Consider the following 21,908-nt stretch of genomic DNA (forward strand, 5'->3'; position numbering starts at 1 on the left):
TAAATATCACTTCTAGTTAATTTAGCCAATGGATCTTACCTTTTCTTTCAAGTACAGTGTAAGTGCTTTCCATTCCAGCACCAATGTGCTCAAAAACATGGCAATGAAATAACCAGGTTCCAACATCTCTTGGATACATTTTTACAGTTTGATAGACCCCAGGAGGAAGGTCATACACATCAGATCGATACACTCCCCAATTCTTAACAAGGAGATTAAACAGCATTACATGGCTTATAAAAGATATCACTTACCACTTGCTTTAATTCCCAAATTCTAATATATCTAATTAGGTGACAATTAGAAAGCATTAGGTGCTGGGCTGGGCAGAGTGGCTTATGTCTGTAACCCGCTACTTGGGAGGCCTGGGCGGCAGGGGAGGATGACTTGAGCTCAGGAGTTCAAGACCAGCCTAAGCAACATAGCAAGCTCCTCATCTCTTAAAAAAAATATATTTTAAAAATTAGCCAGGCAGTGGTGTGTGCCAGTAGTCCCAGCTACCTGGGAGGCTGAGGTGGAAGGATTGCTTGAGCCCAGTTCAAGGCTGCAGTAAACTGTGATCATGCCACTGCACTCCAGTATTCCAGCCTGGGTGACAGAGCAAGATCCCATCTGAAAAGGGAAAGGAAAGGGAAGGGAAGGGGAGGGGAAGGGAGCGGAGGGCAAGAGAAAAGAGGGGAGGGGAGGGGAGGGGAGGGGAGGGGAGGGAGAAAAAAGGGAAGGGAAGAGGGAAAGGAAAGGAAAGCATTAAGCTATTAAAGCTATTTTGTTCTCTTCTCTGAGTACACTTGAGGCTTTGGAGGAGAACTAAGACCCAGAACATTCTGGCATTAGATAGAATGCAAAGAAGATGTTTCACTCTACAAGGGTTACTCATAGTTAGTATTGGTGTTAGAAACTTGCCAATGTCTCACACGACCAAGCGTTCTAGATTTCAGAGAACTTCTAGTCTCAAATCCCAAAGGTTCTAACTGACACATTTCTAACTTGGGATGTTACGTTGATGTGACATAACATGTTCATGTGAAGGATTGTCATTCTTGAGATGCAGCTAATCAGAAAAACTCATTGTTACAGGAAAGAGAAGGGGAGAGGGAGGAGAAGGGAGGAGGAGCTCCCTTGGCATCTGCAACCAAGTCTGCCTTCTGGAGATTGGGCCTGAGGGCTGATGGCTGAGGGCACTTTTTAGCTCATTTCTCTCCTAAGCAGAGAACCCAATGTTTAGGAAACTACCTCTGTAGGCTGCTTAGAGTTTTAGGTATGAAGTCCTAGGGCCTAGTCCGGGTGGATTGGAAGAGACTAAAAGGAAGGTGAATTGCTCTACAAAATAAAATGGGAAGTATTTGGAGGATGGTGGTGGGAGTGGATTGGGGAACTGCAGCTCAAGAGTTCTAAATAATTTCAGGAGAGAAGGGATGTCAGAGAGTCTAGAGAGGAAAAATGTGGAGAAACAAGTCCTGAGGGTGAGAGTAAAAGGCAAACGAGCTAGAGTCTCTCAGTGATGCATGGTGAAAGGGTAATTGGGGGTGGGGCATCTAATGTCAAATGGTAAGTGCTTTCATTATGTAGTACTGAAAAAAAAACTTCGTTTATCCCCACTCTTTCACTAAAAGTCTGTAACTCACAATGGCCTTGATTTTGTGGTTGCTTAAGAGTACCAAAGGAAATGGGATGTGCTCCATGTTGGGAATTGCACACAGATATGAAAAAACACCACCTACAGGAGTTGAGAGGCAAGGGAGATGAGCAGAAGCAGGAAGTTAGAGTTGGGGTGAATAGAAGACATTTAAGCTCTCAAGACTCCCTGCAGATATCGGAAGGCAGACAGGAGGAAGACTGAGCTGTTTCTTACTAGAGGCAGAGTTGGAGCTCAAGCCATTGTTATTTAGGAACATTAATTTTACGACTAAAATAGAAATAATACAGATGACATAGAATACACTTTTTGGACATCAGAAAAATGTAGAGAACAGTATGAAAAAAATTTAACCACACATTGACAATGTCCAAAGCACCAGTAAATGTGGAAAATATACCTGGAGCCCTGGCACCCAGGAAGACTGTAGCTTTAGGAAACAAGCTCTGATTGGCTGGCTTGTCCCAGAACTAGGTTAGTAACCACAGAGGGCTGCTTCGCTGCCCCCAGGAGTTTCAGGGAGTGGAGCACAGTGTCTGCATAGATGCTGCTGTGATAACATTCTGCCTCAAGGTGGGAGGCTAGATATCTCCTGCAATGCGTTTAGAGTGAGTGGTTAAAGTTGAGAGCCGGTGATACTAGGCTCTGTGGTACAAATAGGATTATACTTAAGGGAGGCAGTTTTGTGAAGCACTAAAGAGTTCAGACTCCAGAGTGAGAGCCAGGGTTTAAATCCAACTTCTATCACTTCCTGCCTGTAGGAAAGTTCCTTATTTTGTTAATGCTTCATATAATTTCCCTGCAATTGTCCCTGAAAAACAATTCTGATTTCCTTTCAGCTCCATGCAACACTTAGCATGGTTCTAGGCATGTTAGAGGCATTTGCTGGACTGAACTATTATATTTGACATCAGATAAACTATAAAACATGATGACCAGATTTTGGCCCAATTTTTTTTTTTTTTTTTTTTTTTTTTTTTACAGAATCTCGCTCTGTCGCCCAGGCTACAGTGCAGTGGCATGATCTGGGCTCACTGCGACTTCCACCTCCTGGGTTTAAGCGATTTTCCTGCCTCAGCCTCCCAAGTAGTTGGGACTACAGGCACCTGCCACCATGCCCGGCTAATTTTTTGTATTTTTAGTAGAGATGGGGTTTCACTGCGTTAGCCAGGATGGTCTCAATATCCTGACCTCGTGATCTGCCTGCCTTGGTCTCCCAAAGTGCTGAGATTACAGGAGTGAGCCACCGCGCCCGGCCCTCTTTTGGCCCAATTTTAAAAGTCTTTAATACAAACAGTTATGAAGTGAATAATCCTAATATGTAGGCCTTTGGTTTAAAAAAAATGGGGAGTGTAGATGAAAGTGTAGTTGGGTCACAGTGGTTAGATTTGGGTAATAGGGATTTGTTACATTATTCTGTTTATTATATAAAATTCTCAATAATAAAGCGTTTTTATGCCAAAAAATAAATTTAACAGGAATAAATTTGTTCATTAAATGGTGGGAAATAAAGCAGCACACCAATAAGGCTCTGTGCAAACCAAGAGGTGCATGCTTATCTAATTTATTTCTACAATGGACACTGCATTAAAGAAGGTATTAACATAATACATCAGGAAATCAGGAAAGCTTTATCTGAAACTTTTATCCATGTGGAAAAGATGAACTGTACTAATGCCTAGTGGTTGGATTAAATGTCTAAGGTGTGAAACACAGAGAATATAATTGATCCTAAATTATACATTAATGTTTATATAAGGAATTAGGATGAAGAAATAAAAAGCTCTTTAAGTAAACATTAATGAATGATACAAACTTGGAAACTGAAAGAGGAAGGATAAAATTTAAAATCCTTATCATAAAGAAATGAGTCAAAAGTGGTCATGATAACAATTGTAAAGAAGTATGGGGGAGGGGCCAAGATGGCCGATTAGAAGCAGCTGTAGTCTGCAGCGCTCATGGAGAGGAATGAAAGAAAAAAGTGAATTCAGCAACTTCAACTGAAATATCCAGGTTCTTGCATTGGGACTGACTAGGCAAACCACTCGGATCTGTGGAGAATGAAGAAAAGCAGGGTGTGGCGACAGCCCATGTGGGAGTGGCATGGAACCAAAGGAACTCCCAACCCCAGCTAAAGAAAGCGGTGAGTGATTGTGTGACCCCACCCAGGAAACCATGCTTCTCCCATGGATCTTTGCAACCTGAGGATTAGGAGATCCCCTCATGAGCCCATGCCACCAGGGCCTTGGGCACCATACACAAAGCTGTATGGACTCAGCAGAGCAGCCGTGGAGTCACACACAGAGACCCAGAAGTTTTACATACTCCGGCCCCAGGAATCCTGGCAAGTCAGGAGATCCATCCATGCATTCCCCTAGAAAGGGGGCTGAATCCAAGGAGCCAAGCAGCATTGTTCTGCAAGCTCCACTTCCATGACACCTCACAAGTTAAGACCCACTGGCTTGGAATTCCAGCCAGCCAATGGCAACAGGTTGGAAACTGCCTGAGACAGCACAAAATTCCTGGAGGGAAGGACAGCCACCATCTCTGTGGTTCCGTCAACTCAGCTGTTTCAGCCTGCCAGCTCTGGAAAGTACAGGCAGTCCAGATGAGGAGGGGTCCCCTACAACACAGCACAGTTGCTGTGCCAGATCATGTATGGCCAGATTGCTTCTTTAAGTGGAACCCTGATCCATTCCTCCTGCTGGACAAGGCCCCTCTGCTGGGGTTTCAGCAACTCTAGCCAGGGTTATACAGACAGAACTCTGATCTCTCCCTGAGGCAGAACTCCCAGGAAAAGGGGCAGCTGCCATCTCTGCAGTTCAGTCGACTCAGCCATTCCACCCTGCTGGCTCTGAAGAGTCCAGGAAGGGTCCCCTGCAATGCAGCACTCCTGCTCTACCAAAAAGCAGCTAGACTGCTGCTTTAAGCAGGTCCCTGATCCTGTTCCTCCTGGCTGGGCAAGACCTCGCAACAGGGGTCTCCAGACACCTCCTACAAGAGCATTCGGGCCAGCAACAGTTGTAGTACCCCTCTGAGATGGAGCTTCCAGAGGAAGTATCAGGCTGCCATCTTTGCTGTTTTGCAGCCTTCACGGTTGATACCTCCAGGTACAGGAAAAACTAAGGCAACTAGGGTCTGGAGCAGACCCCCAGCAAACCACAGCAGCCCTATGGAAAAGTGGCCTGACTGTTAAAAATAAACAAACAGAAAACAACAACAAGAGACCCCTTGAAAGCCGCATTCAAAGGTCAGCAACCTCAGAGATCAAAGGTAAATAAGCCCACAAAGATAAGAAAAAAATCAACATGAAAATGCTGAACACTCAAAAAGCCAGAGTGCCGCTTCTACTCCAAATGACCACAACACCTCTCCAAAAAGGGCACAGAACTGGGCTGAGGCTGAGATGGCTGAATTGACAAAAGTAGGCTTCAGAAGGTGGGTAATAACAAACTTCACTGAGCTAAAGGTGCATGTTGTAACCCAATGCAAAGAAGCTAAGAATCATGATAAGAATCATGATAAAATACAGGAACTGATAACCAGAATAGCCAGTTTAGAGAGGAACATAACTGACCTGATGGAGCTGAAAAACAACACGAGAACTTCACAATGCAATCACAAGTAACAATAGCAGAATAGACCAAGTGGAGGAAAGAATCTCAGAGCCTGAAGACTATCTTTCTGAAATAAGACAGGCAGACAAGAAGAGAGAAAAAAGAATAAAAAGGAATGAACAAAACTTTTGAGAAATATGGGATTATGTAAAAAGACTGAACCTATGACTGATTGGGATACCTGAAAGAGATGGGGAGAATGGAACCAAATTGGAAAACATACTTCAGGATATCATCCAGGAGAACTTCCCCAACCTAGCAAGACATGGCAACATTCAAATTCTGGAAATGCAGAGAACCCCAGTAAGATACTCCATGAGAAGATCAACCCCAAGACACATAATCATCAAATTCTCCAAGATTGAAATGAAAGAAAAAATGTTAAGGGCAGCTAGAGAGAAAGGCCAGGTCACCTACAAAGGGAAGCCCATCAGACTAACAGTGGACTTCTCAGTGGAAACCCTACAATCCAGAAGAGATTGGGGGCCAATATTCAACATTCTTAAAGAAAAGAATTTCCAACCCAGAATTTCATATCTGGCCAAACTAAGCTTCTTCATAAGTGAAGGAAAAATAAGATTCTTTTCGGACAAGCAAATGCAGAAGGAATTTGTCACCATCACCCTGCTTTGCAAGAGCTCCTGAAGGAAGCACTAAATATGGAAAGACAAAAATGTTACCAGCTCCTACAAAAACACAGTGAAGTACAGAGACCAGTGACACTATGAAGCAACCATATAGTGGTTTATGAAGCAGCCACATAAACAAGTCTGCAAAATAACCAGCTAGCATTATGATGACAGGATCAAATTCACACATAACAATACTAATCTTAAATGTAAATGGGCTAAATGGCCCAGTAAAGAGACAGAATAGCAAGCTCGATAAAGAACCGAGACCCATCCCTATGCTGTCTTCAAGAGACCCATCTCACATGCAGTGACACCCATAGGCTTGAGATAAAAGGATGGAGGAAAATTTACCAAGCAAATGGAAAACAGAAAAAAGCAATCCTAGTTTCTGACAAAACAGATTTTAAACCAGCAAAGACAAAGAAGGGGATTACATAATGGTAAAAGGTTCAATTCAACAAGAAGCAGTAACTTTCCTAAATATATTTGCACCCAATACAGAGCACCCAGATTCATCATGCAAGTTCTCAGAGACCTACAAAAAGACTTAAACTTCCACACAATAATAGTGGGAGACTTTAACAACCCCTCCTGACAATATTAGACAGACCATCAAGACAGAAACTTAACAAAGATATTCAGGACCTGAACTCAGCTCTGGATCAAGTGGACCTGATAGATATCTACAGAACTCTCCACCCAACAACAAAAGAATATTCATTCTTCTCATCGCCACATGGTACTTACTCTAAAACTGATCACATAATCAGAAGTAAAACACTCCTTAGCAAAGGCAAAACTAATTAAAACCACAACAAACAGTCACTCAGACCACAGCACAATCAAATTAGAAATCCATTTTAAGAAATTCATTCAAAACCAGCCGGGCGCAGTGGCTCACGCCTGTAATCCCAGCACTTTGGGAGGCTGAGGCAGGCAGATCATGAGGTCAGGAGATCAACACCATCCTGGCTAACACAGTGAAACCCTGTCTCTATTAAAAATACAAAAATTTAGCCGGGCATGGTGGTTGGCACCTGTAGTCCCAGCTACTAGAGAGGCTGAGGCAGGAGAATGGCATGAACCCAGGAGGCGGCGCTTGCAGTGAGCCGAGATCGCACCATTGCACTCCAGCCTGGGCGACAGAATGAGACTCTGTCTCAAAAAAAAAAAAAAAAAAAAAAAGAAATTCACTCAAAACCACACAACTACATGGAAATTGAACAATCTGCTCCTGAATGACTCCTAGGTAAATAATGAAATTAAGGCAGAAATCAATAAATTCTTTGAAACGAATGAGAACAGAGACAATGTACCAGAATATCTGGGATATAGAGACAGGTCCCAGTCAATGTAGAAGTTTATTTTGCCAAGCTTAAGGACATGCCCATGATACAGTTTCAGGAAGTCCTGAAAACTTGTTCCTAAGGTGGTTGAGCTACAGCTTGGTTTTTGTATGTTTTAGGGAGAAATAGGACATCAATCCATACACATAAGATGTACACTGGTTCAGTCTGGAAAGGTGGGACAACTGGAGGAGGTGAGGCTTCCAGGTCATAGGTAGATTCAAAGATTTCCTGATTGGCAATTGATTGAAAGAGTTTATCTAAAGACCTGTAATCAATAGAAGGGAATGTCTGGGTTAAGATAAGGGGTTGTGGAGACCAAGGTTTGTATAGTGCAGATGAAGCCTCCAGGTAGCAGGCTTCAGAGAGAATAGATTGTAAATGTTTCTTATCAGATTTAAAAAGTGTCAGGCTGGGCGTGGTGGCTCACACCTGTAATCCTAGCACTTTGGGAGGCTGAGGCGGGCAGACTATGAGGTCAGGAGATTAAGACCATCCTGGCTAACATGGTGAAACCCCGTCTCTACTAAAAATACAAAAAATTACCCAGGTGTGGTGGCAGGCACCCATAGTCCCAGCTACTTGGGAGGCTGAGGCAGGAGAATGGCATGAACCCTGGAGGCAGAGCTTGCAGTGAGCTGAGATCGTGCCACTGCATTTCAGCCTGGGTGACAGAGCGAGACTCTGTCTCAAAAAAAGAAAAAAAAAAAGTGCCAGACTCTTTTAAGTTCATTCTCTCCTGGATCAGGAAAAAGACCTGGAAAGGGAAGAGGATTCTCTACAGAATGTAGATTTTCCCCATAAGAGTTAGATTTGCAGGGCCATTTCAAAAAATGTCAAAGAAATATATTTTGGGGTAAAATACTTTGATTTCCTTTAGGGCCTGCTATCTGTCATGTTGGTATCTTATTACTACAAAGAGTCTGTTCTATCAGTCTTAAGGTCTTCATTTTAATGTTAATGCTGGTCAGCTGTGCCTGAATTCCAAAGGGTGGAGAGTATAATGAGGCATATCCAACCCTCACTTCCCATCATGGCCTGAATTAGTTTTTCAGGTTAACTTAGGAATGCACTTGGTCTAGAGGGGACTTAGAATTTTATTCAATTTTTCAATTGTTTGGGGGGCTTAGAATTTTATTTTTGGTTTACAATGAGGATTGGTCACCAGAAAGACCAGGGCAGGATTAGAGGATTGGGACTTTCAGCCCCATCCCCTACCCTCTGGGGAGGAAAGAGAGGCCAAAGGCTAAGTTGATCACCAATGGCCAATCATCCAATCAATCATGCCTATGTAATGAAGCCTCCATAAAAACCCAAATGGACAGGATTCAGAGACACTCCAGATAGCCAAACGTGGTTCCTGGAGGGTAGCTCGCCTGGAGAGGGGATGGAAGCTCCGTGTGATTCTCCCGTACCTTACCCTAGCATCTCTTCATCTGGTATTCATTAATACACTTTCTAATATCCTTTTTGATAAACCAGTGAATGTAAGCAAGTGTTTCCCTTCATTCTATAAGTCATTCTAGGGAATTAATTGAATTCAAGGAGGGGGTCATAGGAATCTCAATTTATAGCCTGCTGCACAGAAGCATATGAAAACAACCTGGAGTTTGTGATTGGCATTGGAAGTGGGGGGCAGCCTTGTAGAACTGAGCTCTCAACCTGTGGGATCTGACACTGTATCCAGGTAGATAGTGTCAAAATTGAATTGGAGGACACCTAGCTGGTGTCCAATGCAGAATTCATTGATTGGTTGCGGATGGAGGGAAATCTCCACACATTTATTTGTGACCAGAGATCAAAGAAGTCTTCTGTGTAACTGATGTGAGTGAGAGAACAGGAAAATCACTTTGATATGGTTTTTATTCCTATATTCTCAGAATCACCTTAATCAAGTTCTCAAACTTAGCCTCAGCAATATGAGGACCTATTGCCATCATGTACCTCTTGATGCAATGTGTGGGGAGCATACAACATCACCTTTGTGGTGTTCTTGGCAAATTTGTTAAACACGGATCCAATAGGAGGAAACTATCAGGCCAATGCAGAATATGGAACATTCTATGAAACAACTGGCCTGGACCCTTCAAAAATGAAATGTTATGAGGGAGGAATTTTTTTTAAAGGCAAGGGGATCTCTTCGGATTTTAGGAAAGCTATGGCAATGGCAACCAAATGCTATGTATGCATCTTGATCAGATCCTAGATTAAATTAAAAAAACAGCTATAGGGAGCATTTTTAAGACAACTTGGGATATTTGAATGGATTGTACATTAGACTATATTATTGAATTAATGTTAATTTGGGGGTGTGATAATTTTATTGTAGTTGGGGTGGAGACTGTCCTTATTCTTAGGGATGATTCAGTATTTAGGGGTAAAGAGTCATAATGTTTGCAATGCACTTTGAATTGCATTCAGAAAAAAACATGGAAGAGAAAGCTAATGTGGCAAAATGCATATGAGCATTCAGAGTATTTTTCTTTATGTTACTGAGGGCATGAAAAAAATTTTTTTAAGTTGGGATAGAAAGTATAAAACTAGAAATGACTATAAATGTCTTATTTACCTATTAACTAATAATAGATTAGAGTGAGAAATGCACTTCATTCTTTGGTCAGCATTTATCAAATGTCCATGAGATATAAAGAGCTAAATTATAATTATTTACTTGCACCTGATATATCATAGATGATATGGATCAAATTTCTGACTTGGTCATTTTCTTTCCAGCCCTGTCATCTTGCCGTGCTACCCGATAACTGGTTTACAAGACATCACAGGATATGGACCTGTCGAAGGCTCTTACCTTATATTCAAAGCTATGGCCATGAAAGTGAACTGTGTGCAGGTCAGCTTCATTCCCCATGCCAATCAGATACCAATTCACTACATCCCCAACATGAAATGTTAGACCTTGGTTATTTCCAAACACTCTTCCGTTAATTGCTGTGGGAGGCAGAGAAAGGCACAGTTTATTATATTCAACAAGGATTTAAAATAATGTGGGCTTTTTAAAAATCACCACTTTAAAAAAGTATTATCATCCTTATAGAAAATATCATGGATGTTTTCAGAAGCAGTGGGGATTTTAAAGCCAGACTGAGGAAGTTGTTAAATGTGACCAAGCCATCCATTCATGGATGTGTCTAATTCTAAGGAGTTTTTCTTGCCCAAGGAAATGAGGCACTGACTTTGTGTTAACACAGTCAGATTGGATTTGTCTATTTCACAACTAAGCATACTTACATTGGTGAATTGTATATTTAACATTATCACAAGAGACTTAGAATATTAGGAATGGCCAGGCATGGTGGCTCATGATTGTAATCTTAGCACATTGGGAGGCTGAGGTGGGAGGATCACTTGAGTTCAAGAGTTCGAGAACAGCCTGGGCAACATAGTGAGACCCTGTCTCCATAAAAGACAAAGAAGAATATTAGGAGTGTGCATTCTCATTTAACTGCCCTAAGTCAAACCTTTGTGACCTTCCACTTGTACGTCTGGAATGGCCATTTGTGAGGTCCAGGCCCCCTCTTGTCCTCTACAGTTGTGGTCTCCAAAGGATAATGTAAATAAAATATGAAGATTTTATACACACACACACACACACACACACACACACACACACACACACACACAGATCCTCTTTTTACTTTGCTGTTTTGTGTGCATCTTTAAAATGTATAAAATGCATTGGTACAGTGGTGCAAGTATATAATCTATAACTATATATCTATGGAGGCTGAGCTCTAATGCTTTCAGCTGATGGAGGGATGTAATAGAAGAAACTAGAAGACACTGCTCTAGACTAGTGCTTCTCACACTTTAATGTGAATATGGCCTGGGGATTTTGTTAAAATTCAGATTCTGACTTAGGTCTTTGAAGCCTGAAATTCTGCGTTTCTAACAAGCTCCCAAGTGATGCTGATGCTGCTGGTCCTTGGGCCATACTTGGAGTACAAGTGCCCAGATGAGTGCCAGAGTTATTCCTAAAATCTATCCCACCACGCCCTAGCTCAGTGTACTTGGTGCTTTAGTACAGTGGTTCTCTACAGGAGGTGATTTTGTTCCCCAGGGGACATTTGGCAATGCCTAGAAATATTTTTGGTTGTTATAACTTGTGGGGAGATGCTACTGGCATCTAGTAGGTGGAGAATATAGATGCTGAAAAACATCTACAATGCACTGGATAGCTCCATACAACAAAGAGTTATCTAACCTAAAAGGTCAGGAAGTTAAGAAACCCTGGTTTAGATCAAGTCTAAATTCTTAACAAGGTGTTTGAGGTCTTCCACAATTCTGTTGGCTCTTTCTTCCCAAGTGCTATGTGACTTAGATCACATTCTTCCATCTACTTGGAATGTCATTTTCCTCCTTTTCTAACTGGACAGACTCCTATGCAACCTTAAAAAATCAACTTGAATGTCTCTTCCCTATTATGAAGCCTTTCCAAATCTTCCAAATAAGAATTTAAAGCACTGCATTGTGTTTAAATTTCCATGACAGCATCCCACCCCGCGTCATCCTCCTTGGATTGTAGCAATGCGCAAGTCTGGCGTCCCTTAGACTGTAAACAACATGAGGGCAGATGACCCATATTATGGGCCTTTGTATCTCTTTAGGGCCTCGCAAGGTGCTTTGTGCCCGCTATGACACTTATTAAAAAGACTATTGGTAAAATGGATGTCACCCTTGAATTAACTTTACATTTACATATATTTCTAAAAAAGAGAAAAAACAACCTTAGAAGTGGGAGATTACTATATTTGAATTTGCCTTAGTTAAGGATCTTTTATCCAGTCATATCTCTGACCCCCCTCAGCTGAGCGGCTTAAGATGAGAAGTTTCCCTGGCTAAGAAAGTAAGTGAGATTGTTTATGTGCTTTCTATTGGAATAATTGTCTTGTTACTGTGATTCTAGAGGTGGGGAGGTCATCTAGATGTACCTAGATGCATCTAGTCACAGTCAACCTATAAAATAATTTTGGTTGATGAGCATGAAGTTTTCAAAAGTTCTGCCTGTGAAGGTAATGTGATGGGGAAGGGTGGGTGGGGCCATGTTCACTTTGGTTTGCCCCAAGCCCCACCTCTGTCTGTGTTCATCCAGGCAAAATACTTAGAAAATTATGGTAGTAAGGCCCTCCTGAAATGACAGCTGATGTTCCTGTTTTTACATTGTCTACATAGCTCTAGAAAGCATGAGAATTTGCTGTGCTTGCTAAATCAGTAGTCTGTGGCATATGGGCAAGGTCCAGCACACTGCCTCTGTTACTGCAGCCCATGAGCTAAGAATGGTTTTAAAATTTCTAAATCGTTGAAAAAAATTTTTAATAATATTATTTCTTGACATGTTATATGAGATACAAATTTCAGCATCCATAAATGAAGTTTTTGGCTCTCAGCCACTTTCATTTGTTTTCCTATTGTCTATGACCACTTTCATTCTACAGTGGCAGAGTAGAGTATGGCTTATGACAGAGACCACGTGGCCTACAAGCCTAACTTCTTTACTATCTGGCCCTTTGCAGAAAAAATTTGCTGACCCCTGGTCTACATGATCTATACCAGTTCTATGTAGTTGAATTCTATAAACAGTGTGGAACGAGGCCCTTTCATCTGTTTCATTTGTGCAGAGCAACCTGTGGGTTACCATTGGTGAGTCAGTGAGTGAATGTTACCGTGCATTTGGTTGCTGAGTTGAAAATTATCATCTTCCTTGTCCACTTTGTTTGGTTTTGAAGCATAGGTGTTGATACTGTCTTCAAAGTACCAGGATTCGTTCTCATCAAATATCATGAAGTGGAGAACACGGTGAACTATGTTGGGGTTGATGTCTTTGCGGCATACAATCAGAGGGCCTACCAGGCCACTGAGAAGGTCCTGAGGAGGCAAAGCAAGATCATTCACTGTGGCCACAACTAACATTTTCCCCCACAAAATAAAAGAGGTAGAATCAAGTTTTAGTTTTTTAATGAGGTCAGATCCAGAGTTTTTAATTATCAGGATTCTGAGAGTGAGGGACAAAATATTTGACATGCTCAATGCTTGATTGAAGAAAAATTGTAAGCACATTCATTAGAGTTGAAGCCTAAAGAGAACACCAAACCTCTGAAAGAGATTTTAGATACATTTTTCAGTGGATTTAGCTCTATTTTTGACATTTTAATAAAAAAAAGGATTTTGGTTTTAATTAGAATTCCTGGCATTGAAGTTAGTTGGCAGGAAGTCTAAAGGAGTTAGTCCCTTCACCTTTGTGCTTTTGCCCCTGCAGCAGCTTTTAGTTGAGAGTCTTGGTTTGTTTGTCTTCATTTTGTTTTTGAATTAAATCTCTGTGTAGATTCTTGTTCCAGGCAGAGTGGGCCAAGATAAGAGTTCAAATAGAATACTTGCACTGTTTTTTTTTTAGTGCAAATAAACTTGAACCCTATAGTTGAGAGTTTTAAACATAAACACACACACACATACACCCCCCTACACACACACACCCCCACACAATATGTGTGTGTATATATATATATATTTCTTATTAATCATAGAATTATACCATTCTTTATTTATTATTACTATTGTTACTATTATTATAATTTAGAGACCAAGTCTTGTTGTGTCACCTAGGCAATGGAGTGACCATAGCTCAGCATAATCTTGAACTCCTGGACTCAAGTGATCCTACTACCTCAGCCTCTCCTAGCTAGGACTACAGGCATGTGCCACTGTGCCTGGCTAATTTTAAAATTTTTTGTATAGACATCAGCCACCACATTCAACTGAATTTTAAAATTCTTTAGTGTATGTTGTTTTCTGTAATTCAAATACTATTCAGTGGAACAAAGTATAGTCTATTATTGTATAATTAGATATATTTTTCAATTCACAGTGAGATTATGCAAAGAATTATAAACCTAAGTAATCATAATGTAATAATTTATTTTGCTCTTGAAAAATGCAGACCAGTGTAGGAATAAAAGCTGAACAGTAGTTAAGTTACTTAATAGAAAGTTTACATAGAACTAAGATTTTTAAGAGCAATGATAAATACCTTCTTCCTTCCATTATAATTTCTAGGAGGAGATAGGATAAGAACTGTTATTTGATTTAAAGTTTACCTTAGCCGCAGATACAGTTGAATAGTAAAACCAAGGTATGCATTCAAAGTCCAGTGAGGTAGGACCAGTTCTATCAGGTATCTGCCAAGTATATATTTGAATCTCTCCTGAAATAGACAAATGAAGTGTATTTAAATAGAGTTTTTAAAATCAGACTTCTTTATGGAGAACCAGACAATCAGCAAACACTAAAGCTATGAAAATAGTAGGCAGCATAGTCCTAGCTTTCACTTCTGGTTTCACTTCTTGCTTTGTGATCTTAGTCAATGTGGCAATTACTCAATGTGACAAAGCCTTGAATCCCTGCTCTGAACCTTCCAATGTGTGGATCACATGTACCTCCTCCCTGCCCTCAAGGCTGTGCATATTAGTCCTATTGGATCTTAATTCTATATTCTATATTGCAGTGAAGTTTTTTTGCTCCCTCCCCACCATAATCCTGTATCTCCCACTTCCAAAGATCCATGGGAGTTATAGTTCTATGACATTAACCAACCCCACCCCCAGCTCCCAAATTTGTAACAATCTACTTAGCACTAACCCTTGCCTTCCAGTACATCACACAATGCCTGGCATACAGCAGGTAGAGTACTCAAAAGTGTTTGTGGAATGCATGTAGTAGATCCTTTCTTAACTAATCAGAGCAGTGGACTGACTTGCAAACTCCCTTGATATGAGAGTTAACAGACCACAGGACTGTTTTTAAAAACAAAAAGAAACATTTCGCCCACCATCAAAGTCTATTGTCAGTCCCTCTGCTTTACAAATCTTTTCTTTCAGAATTTGGCTTTCATTGATACTCTTAATTTCCAAAACTACTTGTTTTGGTGAGCAACTATAGTGGACATTCTGATGCCACCCCTAGATCCCCAATCAAGAATGAAGAACATTTCACTCCAGCAGGTGTTAGCCTCCTTTAGAGAGAGCCTTGGCTGAAGAAAGCCACCTTGCTCAAGATTGCATCTAATGACTGCTGCAGGGACATAACAGCCCAGCTCTCTCACTCCAGCTTAGGAAAGCTGAAGGTCACCCTATCTTCAGAACTGGGTTGGCTGTGACTTCTGTTGAGGCTGCATCTCTGCTTAACCTCACTCCCTGTCCAATCCTACTCATTTCTCATTCTTTCCATATTAGTTGATTCCAAGAGCACTATCTACACACAAATCCTCATATCAGAGTCTGCTTACTGGGCATTTTTTATTAAAATATATTAATGTTCTTCTGAGTTAATTACGTTGAATGGCATGCTGTGTAGCAGTGATTCCATTCCATGGGAATGTTTATACATGGGGTCCATCATTTCCTCTTATTGGCTCAATCCTCCCCTACTTTCTCACATATTGCATCTTGTACTCAACTCCTACTTTAGCACTTTAGTTGGAGAGATTGAATATAGTATAAGAATACCTGGCAGCTGGACAGGTACAGAGGTGGGAGGGAGGGTGGACCTAGAGGAGAAATTCATACACTGGGGAGGTGGGCCCTGAAGACCTAACCTTCACTTCACAGTTTTGCTATGGTGCCCCAACCTGGAAGTAAACTTGACTTGCAGAAGGAACTCCCCCGCCAAATGCTTTCTTCAGGCCCATCTTACTAGTCCACTAGTCTCTCTCATCTGGAATTGCACCCATATATTTAAAAGAACATTAGCCTCGTAGTCCTGCATAAACGCTTTGGGGATTTTTTTTCTACCAAAGTAGTTACCTGGCTGAGTTGGAACAACAGTGGAATTATTTGTTTTCACTCCATGAGCATGAATAGAATACGGTCTTGAGGCTTTATTTTTAAAGATAATTTGAATTTTTTGACCAGGGTTGAGCAATATTAATGGACCTAGGGAATATAAAAAGAAATATGTCTGAGTAATTGTTATTTATTTTAAATTATGAGTCATCTCTCTTCTTAAGTATTTACACAGTGACTTATTCTTATCCTTTTACTTAACACGCAGCCAAATGAAATAAAAACATTTAACAAGTAGATCATTGCTGATTTATGAAACATGATTTTTGCCTGAAATTTTTAAATCATTTAGAATTTTATGAGGTTTTTTTTTTTTTTTTTTTTTTTTTTTTTTTTGCCACAAAACGTATTTTAATGAACGTCGGTTTATGCCTAGGAAAACATACAATTTAAAAATGAAACCCTTTCTTTTCTTTCTTGACCATTCTCAACTTTCAAGCCTTTTATTCTCTTGCTCATTATTCTACTGGAGGATTGCAAGGATCTGCAAGGCCTGTTTATTGACCCAAAGTGATTTTCTCTCTTACAGATTAAAAATCTTCATTTTACTCTCTCTCCCTTTCATCCTAAGCCAAAAACTACAGGTATAAAATTCATTTTAAATCTTCTTTCTATTTGGAAGCAGATTGAATTAGTGGCTCTGAAAAATTCTGAAACACAGGTGGTTTTGAGATGAGATAAGCAGCAAGAACTTTCTGCAAACTTGTGCTACAATTACTAAAATTAGAGCCCTGAAGATGCCTGCTGGAGGCTAAATGCTAGCTAAAGGCGGGGCCTCTTTGCTCCCTGTGACCATTTCACCTCCCCAAACAATATGCATGTTTTTTCTTTTTAATAAAGTGTTTTCCTTTTTGCGTAAATAATAAAAGAAGCTTGAGGGTCAGATTGCATTATTTATCTTCATGCATTCAGCCACAATCCTAGAGAAAACAAACATCCTGTGGTTACTAAAGATAGGGGCCCACTCAAAAGCAGCAGCAACAGGATAGCACAGGCTGCCCTCCAGGGCTCACAAACAGACAAGCTCTAGAGGCTGACGGAGAGCAAAGAAGAGCAAAAATTCCTCTTCATCAGCATGTAAATTCATCTCCTCAGGATCCCACATCATAAAATAACCTCTAATATACACATAGATATTAAGACTGAAACAGGAGTTGGGCGTGTGGAAATGTTGCATGTGGGCACCTGGGGTGACTCAGAGGTTTCCTACTTGATCTATTAAGGGTGGAAGAAAGAGTTGTAATTTTCCTCACTCAGACAGAAGACACTTAAATTTACATAAAGAAGTTCCTTTCCTCACTATACTTGGGTCCCCTGGGCTTTGTTTTAATTGTATTGAAATGATCCCTACATGCTACTTCTAAACTCCTTTCTAGAATTTTTTAATTTTGAGAGCAAGAATCCAGGTAATCTGAAACTGAGCACATTACTTTTCTACATTCTCCTTATTTTTTAGGAAACAACACTTGAATCATTTTTTCCCCCAATGAAAATGCCTATCAGCAAACAAATCAGAATTACAGGCACTTTCCTCTGTCGCAGTAGAGGTTGACAATGGCCTCCATGTGTACAACAATCTCTAATGGCTGAGGACAAGAAAAACTCGAAAATCAATCTTATGGCATATCAATACCTAGTATATCAAGATGTTTTTCATCTTCATTCCGTTTTGTTTGATTTGTGAACGTGTTATCATCATATTGACGATATAAGACTTTCTTGTATTTGGACCCAAGAAGTGTTCCACTTCTATCCACATACATGCTCGTTTGGCTTTAAGAAAATAAAAACAAAAACAAAAAAACCCCACAAAGTTAGTTAATTTAACCATTAATTTAGACAAAGAACTCATATGGAAGAACTTCTTATATATAGAAGCTGTTTTACCTAAAAATGTTAGTCATCTTTTTAAAAAAATATATTAATTCTAGCAAGATAGTTAGATATTTATTCTACATTTTAAAGCTTATTTTCAGGATAAAATTTAGTTTTTATAAATAAATATATAGTAAGAGAGAAAACCAGAGAGGGAAATCAAATTGTACAAAAAGAGAAAAACGGGTGTCTTTAATTTGAAGTTCTCAGAAGAATAGAGGTAGAAAAAAATGAAGACAAAAGAAACACCTGACTGACTGTAGATACTGAATGTAGCTGAAGTTATGTTACTATTCCTGTGGTGAGATCAGACAGTAACATATGTCCAGGAAGGATGCAAGAAGTGAAAACACAGGCAGGAAGAAATAAAGCCCATAAGTAAGTTATATAGATATTTAGAAAGATTTGAAGCCCTTTGCAATTGAATATGTCACACACACACACAAATTTTGAAGTGATTTATAATTGAGAATATCTGAAACACACAAATACCACATCCACATACTCATTATGCACACATACACCATAACAAACACAAATAAATATACCACACACACCCACCATACCAAACACAAATAAATACAACACACACACAGACACAGACACACACAGAGAGACTGAAAGGAAAGAGAGGAAGACTCAGAAAGAACCCTTAGAACCCTTCCCATTTAGAGACTGGAGCTATCATGGTACTTCTCTCTTTTTAAGTGGTGGAGTTCATTCTCCCACTTTCTGCTAGGAGAATAATCCCATTCCATTTCCTCGGCTGCAATGTAAATAATTTTCTCCTCCTGGTATTGTGTTTGATCAGGGTTTGGCTTCCCACATTGCCTCACGTGATATTTATGTTTCATGCCTCCTAGATTGTGCTTTATTGTTATGCAAACCAAATCAAAAGTTCCTACAGACGAATAAGAAAGGAATGGTTAAAGCTTTGCCTTCAGATTTCTTTCCTCTGTAAAATTATTAATAAGCTGCAACCCTCAAAAGAAATATAGTAAAATCATTCATTCATTCTTTCATTAATTCAAAAAATATTTATTGATGACCTTCTTTGTGTCAGACATATTTCTAGGCATTCGGGAAACATCAGAGAACAAAACAGTTAAAAATTCTTGCTCTCAGAGTTCATATTGCAAGGTGTTGTGGAGACAGACAATAAACATCTTAAGCAACTTGTATGTATGCTGGAAGGTGATACGAGCTATGATTAAAGAAAAAAAGTAAAACAGCATAAGGAGGACTGAGAATTCTGGGTGTGTGTTGGGAAGGGCTCAAGAGAGCAGTGAGCAAAATCACAGGGTAAGCAGGGTAGGCCTTGATGAGAGGGTGATACCTGGGCAAAAATTTATAAGAGATGAGGTGGGTCTGGAGGAAAAGTGTGTTCTCTCTATGCAGAAGAAACAGGTGGCAAAGGCCCCAGGCCAGGAGCCTGTTTGGTGTGTGTGAAGACCACCCAAGAGGCCGGTGTGTCTGGAGGGAGGGTGCAAGGGTGAGAGTACTAGGGAGCAGAGGGCTAGGTCATGGAGCCCTTGTAGGCCACTGAATACATGATAGCATTCACTAAGTGAAACGGAGAGCCACTGTGGGATTTTAAGTCAATGAAGGGTATAAGGACACTCTAGCAGCTGTGCTGAGAATAGACTGGCGTGTACAATGGTGAAAGAAACGGGATCTGTTGAGAGGCTATTAAAAATAATCGATGAGAGATGATGGCTTTGATCAGAGTGGTAGGTAGCAGAGGAGGAGTGAAAAAAAGTTCAGTACATTAAAAATACATTAAAAATCCAAAACAATGACAAAAACAAAAACAAACCACCATAACAAAAAAACTCTAGCCTGATTCTGACCAGAACATTCCACCTGAATTCCAGTTTTCTTTCTTTTACCTTGGTAATTTTAGGCCCACCACGTGCTGACACTGCTTCTTGACAAATGCTCTCTTTCAACTCTACATATTTCTGTTGTTGCTGTGACTTTTGTGGAGGGTAAGGTTTAAGAAGATGTACAAGGAAGCAAAACCTTCAGACTCAGAGGGTTTGAGAAAAAGAATTTGTTTAAAATGAAATAATCCCTGTATAAGCTCTAGCACCGTGTTTAACACATAGTGTACCTGTCTCCACTTGTTTGCTACAGTTGATATGCTTTGGAAAAGAGAATGAGACAAGGTAGTTTTTAAATCTAGAAAAACACCTGCAGGGGAAAGGAGAGGAAGGACTGGGGCAGGAAAAAGAAATAACTTGTCCCTGAATGAGCATGCAGGTACGTCCTCTAACAAAGAGGAGGAAAAAAGAAGCACCAGAGAAAGATCTCTCTTTTTCAAAGACGAGGAAAAAAGAAGCACCAGAGAAAGATCTCTCTCTTTTTTTTTTTTTGGTTAGACCGAGTCTAACGCGATCTCGGCTCACTGCAAGCTCTGCCTCCCGAGTTCATGCCATTCTCCAGCCTCAGCCTCCCGACTAGCTGGGACTACAGGCGCCTGCCACCATGCCTGGCTAATTTTTTTTGTATTTTTAGTAGACACAAGGTTTCACCATGTTAGCCAGGATGGTCTCAATCTCCTGACTTCATGATCCGCCCATCTCGGCCTCCCAAAGTGCTGGGATTACAGGCGTGAGCCACCGCGCCGGGCCAAAGATCTCTTTCTTTTCCCCTCCAATTACTCCGAATCACAACTTTTGTTTGTTTGAGAAGTAAAATTTTAAATTTTGAAATGAAGAAAATGTAGTCAAATGAATATTTGGCATCACAAAGAGTCAAGATACCAATTAATAGTATTTACAGAATAGTTTGTTTATCATATAGCCAGGTTTTGGTTGATATCAGTCATTTTTGACCAAGATAGATGGATTTTGGGGGGGCAGGTATATGGGACAAGGGTGGATCTACTGGATTAAAGAAGGAACTAGCATTTATTGAAAGTCTAACATATACCAGGCAGTTTACTATACTTTACCTATCTCATTGATCACTGTCTATTCCTTTTTGCAAATTACAAGTTTTTACAATTCCTATTTTACAAATGAGGAAACAAGGTTCAGAAGGAAGGCTGGTTTCCTTTGATCCCCATACAGTTCTTTGATATGGGGGTGCCTTCTTTAAAAAAAAAATGTTGCCAGCAAGGATCAACCTCACTGAAGCTAAAAAATTTATCTAGAGAGCAAAGCTAGTAAGGAGGATAGAAAGAGGAAGGCACAAGGCAGTAGGGTAAGGTCAAAGCAGCAGGAAGGCCTGAGCAACAAATGGACAGAAGAGTAAGAAATGCAGAAGACAACAGAATGAAAATGAGTTTAAAGGGTTTAAAACATCTTCATCGTTTTTGAAGAGCATTGGGATGGTTTAAAGCCTAAAGGACTAGGAAGAGGACCTGAAAAAACTGAGGTGATTTATGTGTATAGGAAAATGAAATACTAAGGCTCTTATAAATGAAGTGGAGCAGGGCAAAGGTTTCTCAAGCATTGTTTGTATCAGTTCAATTTTTTTTTTCCTGTACAGAATATTCAGTGAATATATAAGATAGTGCTTCTGCATACTTTAATGTTTCGGGCTGAATGAGAAGACCCACTGCTTACCTATAGAATCAGGTGTCATTGAAAGCGTCTGAGGAGTATGAGGAAACATAGGTATTGTGTCCTTTCTTGCTCCTAAAGAAGTGAAGGTATTTCCTGAAAAATATATCCCGTGTAAATCTTCCACTGATCCTACACTAAAAACGTGCCACAAAACGTTGTCTCCTAAGCACATATCCAATCCAGGCAGATTTCCATACATGTATCCATTTATGGCTGCAAGGTATTTGTAACAAAGGAAAGAGTATTTAATTTACTGGTACTTGATATCTTTTGAAACTCGACAAAGCGTTAATCATGAAGCAGCTCATTCACATAAAAAAAAGCAAAGCAATTTTTTCAACTTTCCTCTCCTCTATTGTTATTTAATCACTTCATGGG

At 40.2% G+C, this 21,908-nt stretch overlaps 1 protein-coding gene across 1 annotated transcript in view; it reads right to left on the reverse strand.

The window, feature by feature from the left end:
* LOC100435001 (ceruloplasmin-like) overlaps positions 1–21,908 on the reverse strand; it is a 46,522-nt gene that overhangs the window by 1,034 nt on the left and 23,580 nt on the right. Inside the window, exons 11-18 of the mRNA XM_002814165.5 lie at positions 21,531–21,743; positions 18,652–18,859; positions 17,717–17,856; positions 16,045–16,173; positions 14,341–14,447; positions 12,913–13,114; positions 10,041–10,180; positions 40–202 (exon numbers count right to left, since the gene is read on the reverse strand). Of these exons, the coding sequence (XP_002814211.3) occupies positions 40–202; positions 10,041–10,180; positions 12,913–13,114; positions 14,341–14,447; positions 16,045–16,173; positions 17,717–17,856; positions 18,652–18,859; positions 21,531–21,743 (1,302 nt within the window). The remainder of the gene's footprint in view (positions 1–39; positions 203–10,040; positions 10,181–12,912; positions 13,115–14,340; positions 14,448–16,044; positions 16,174–17,716; positions 17,857–18,651; positions 18,860–21,530; positions 21,744–21,908) is intronic.

Source organism: Pongo abelii, chromosome 2 (genome assembly GCF_028885655.2).
Source record: "Pongo abelii isolate AG06213 chromosome 2, NHGRI_mPonAbe1-v2.0_pri, whole genome shotgun sequence".
In the NCBI taxonomy this organism is placed as follows: domain Eukaryota; kingdom Metazoa; phylum Chordata; class Mammalia; order Primates; family Hominidae; genus Pongo; species Pongo abelii.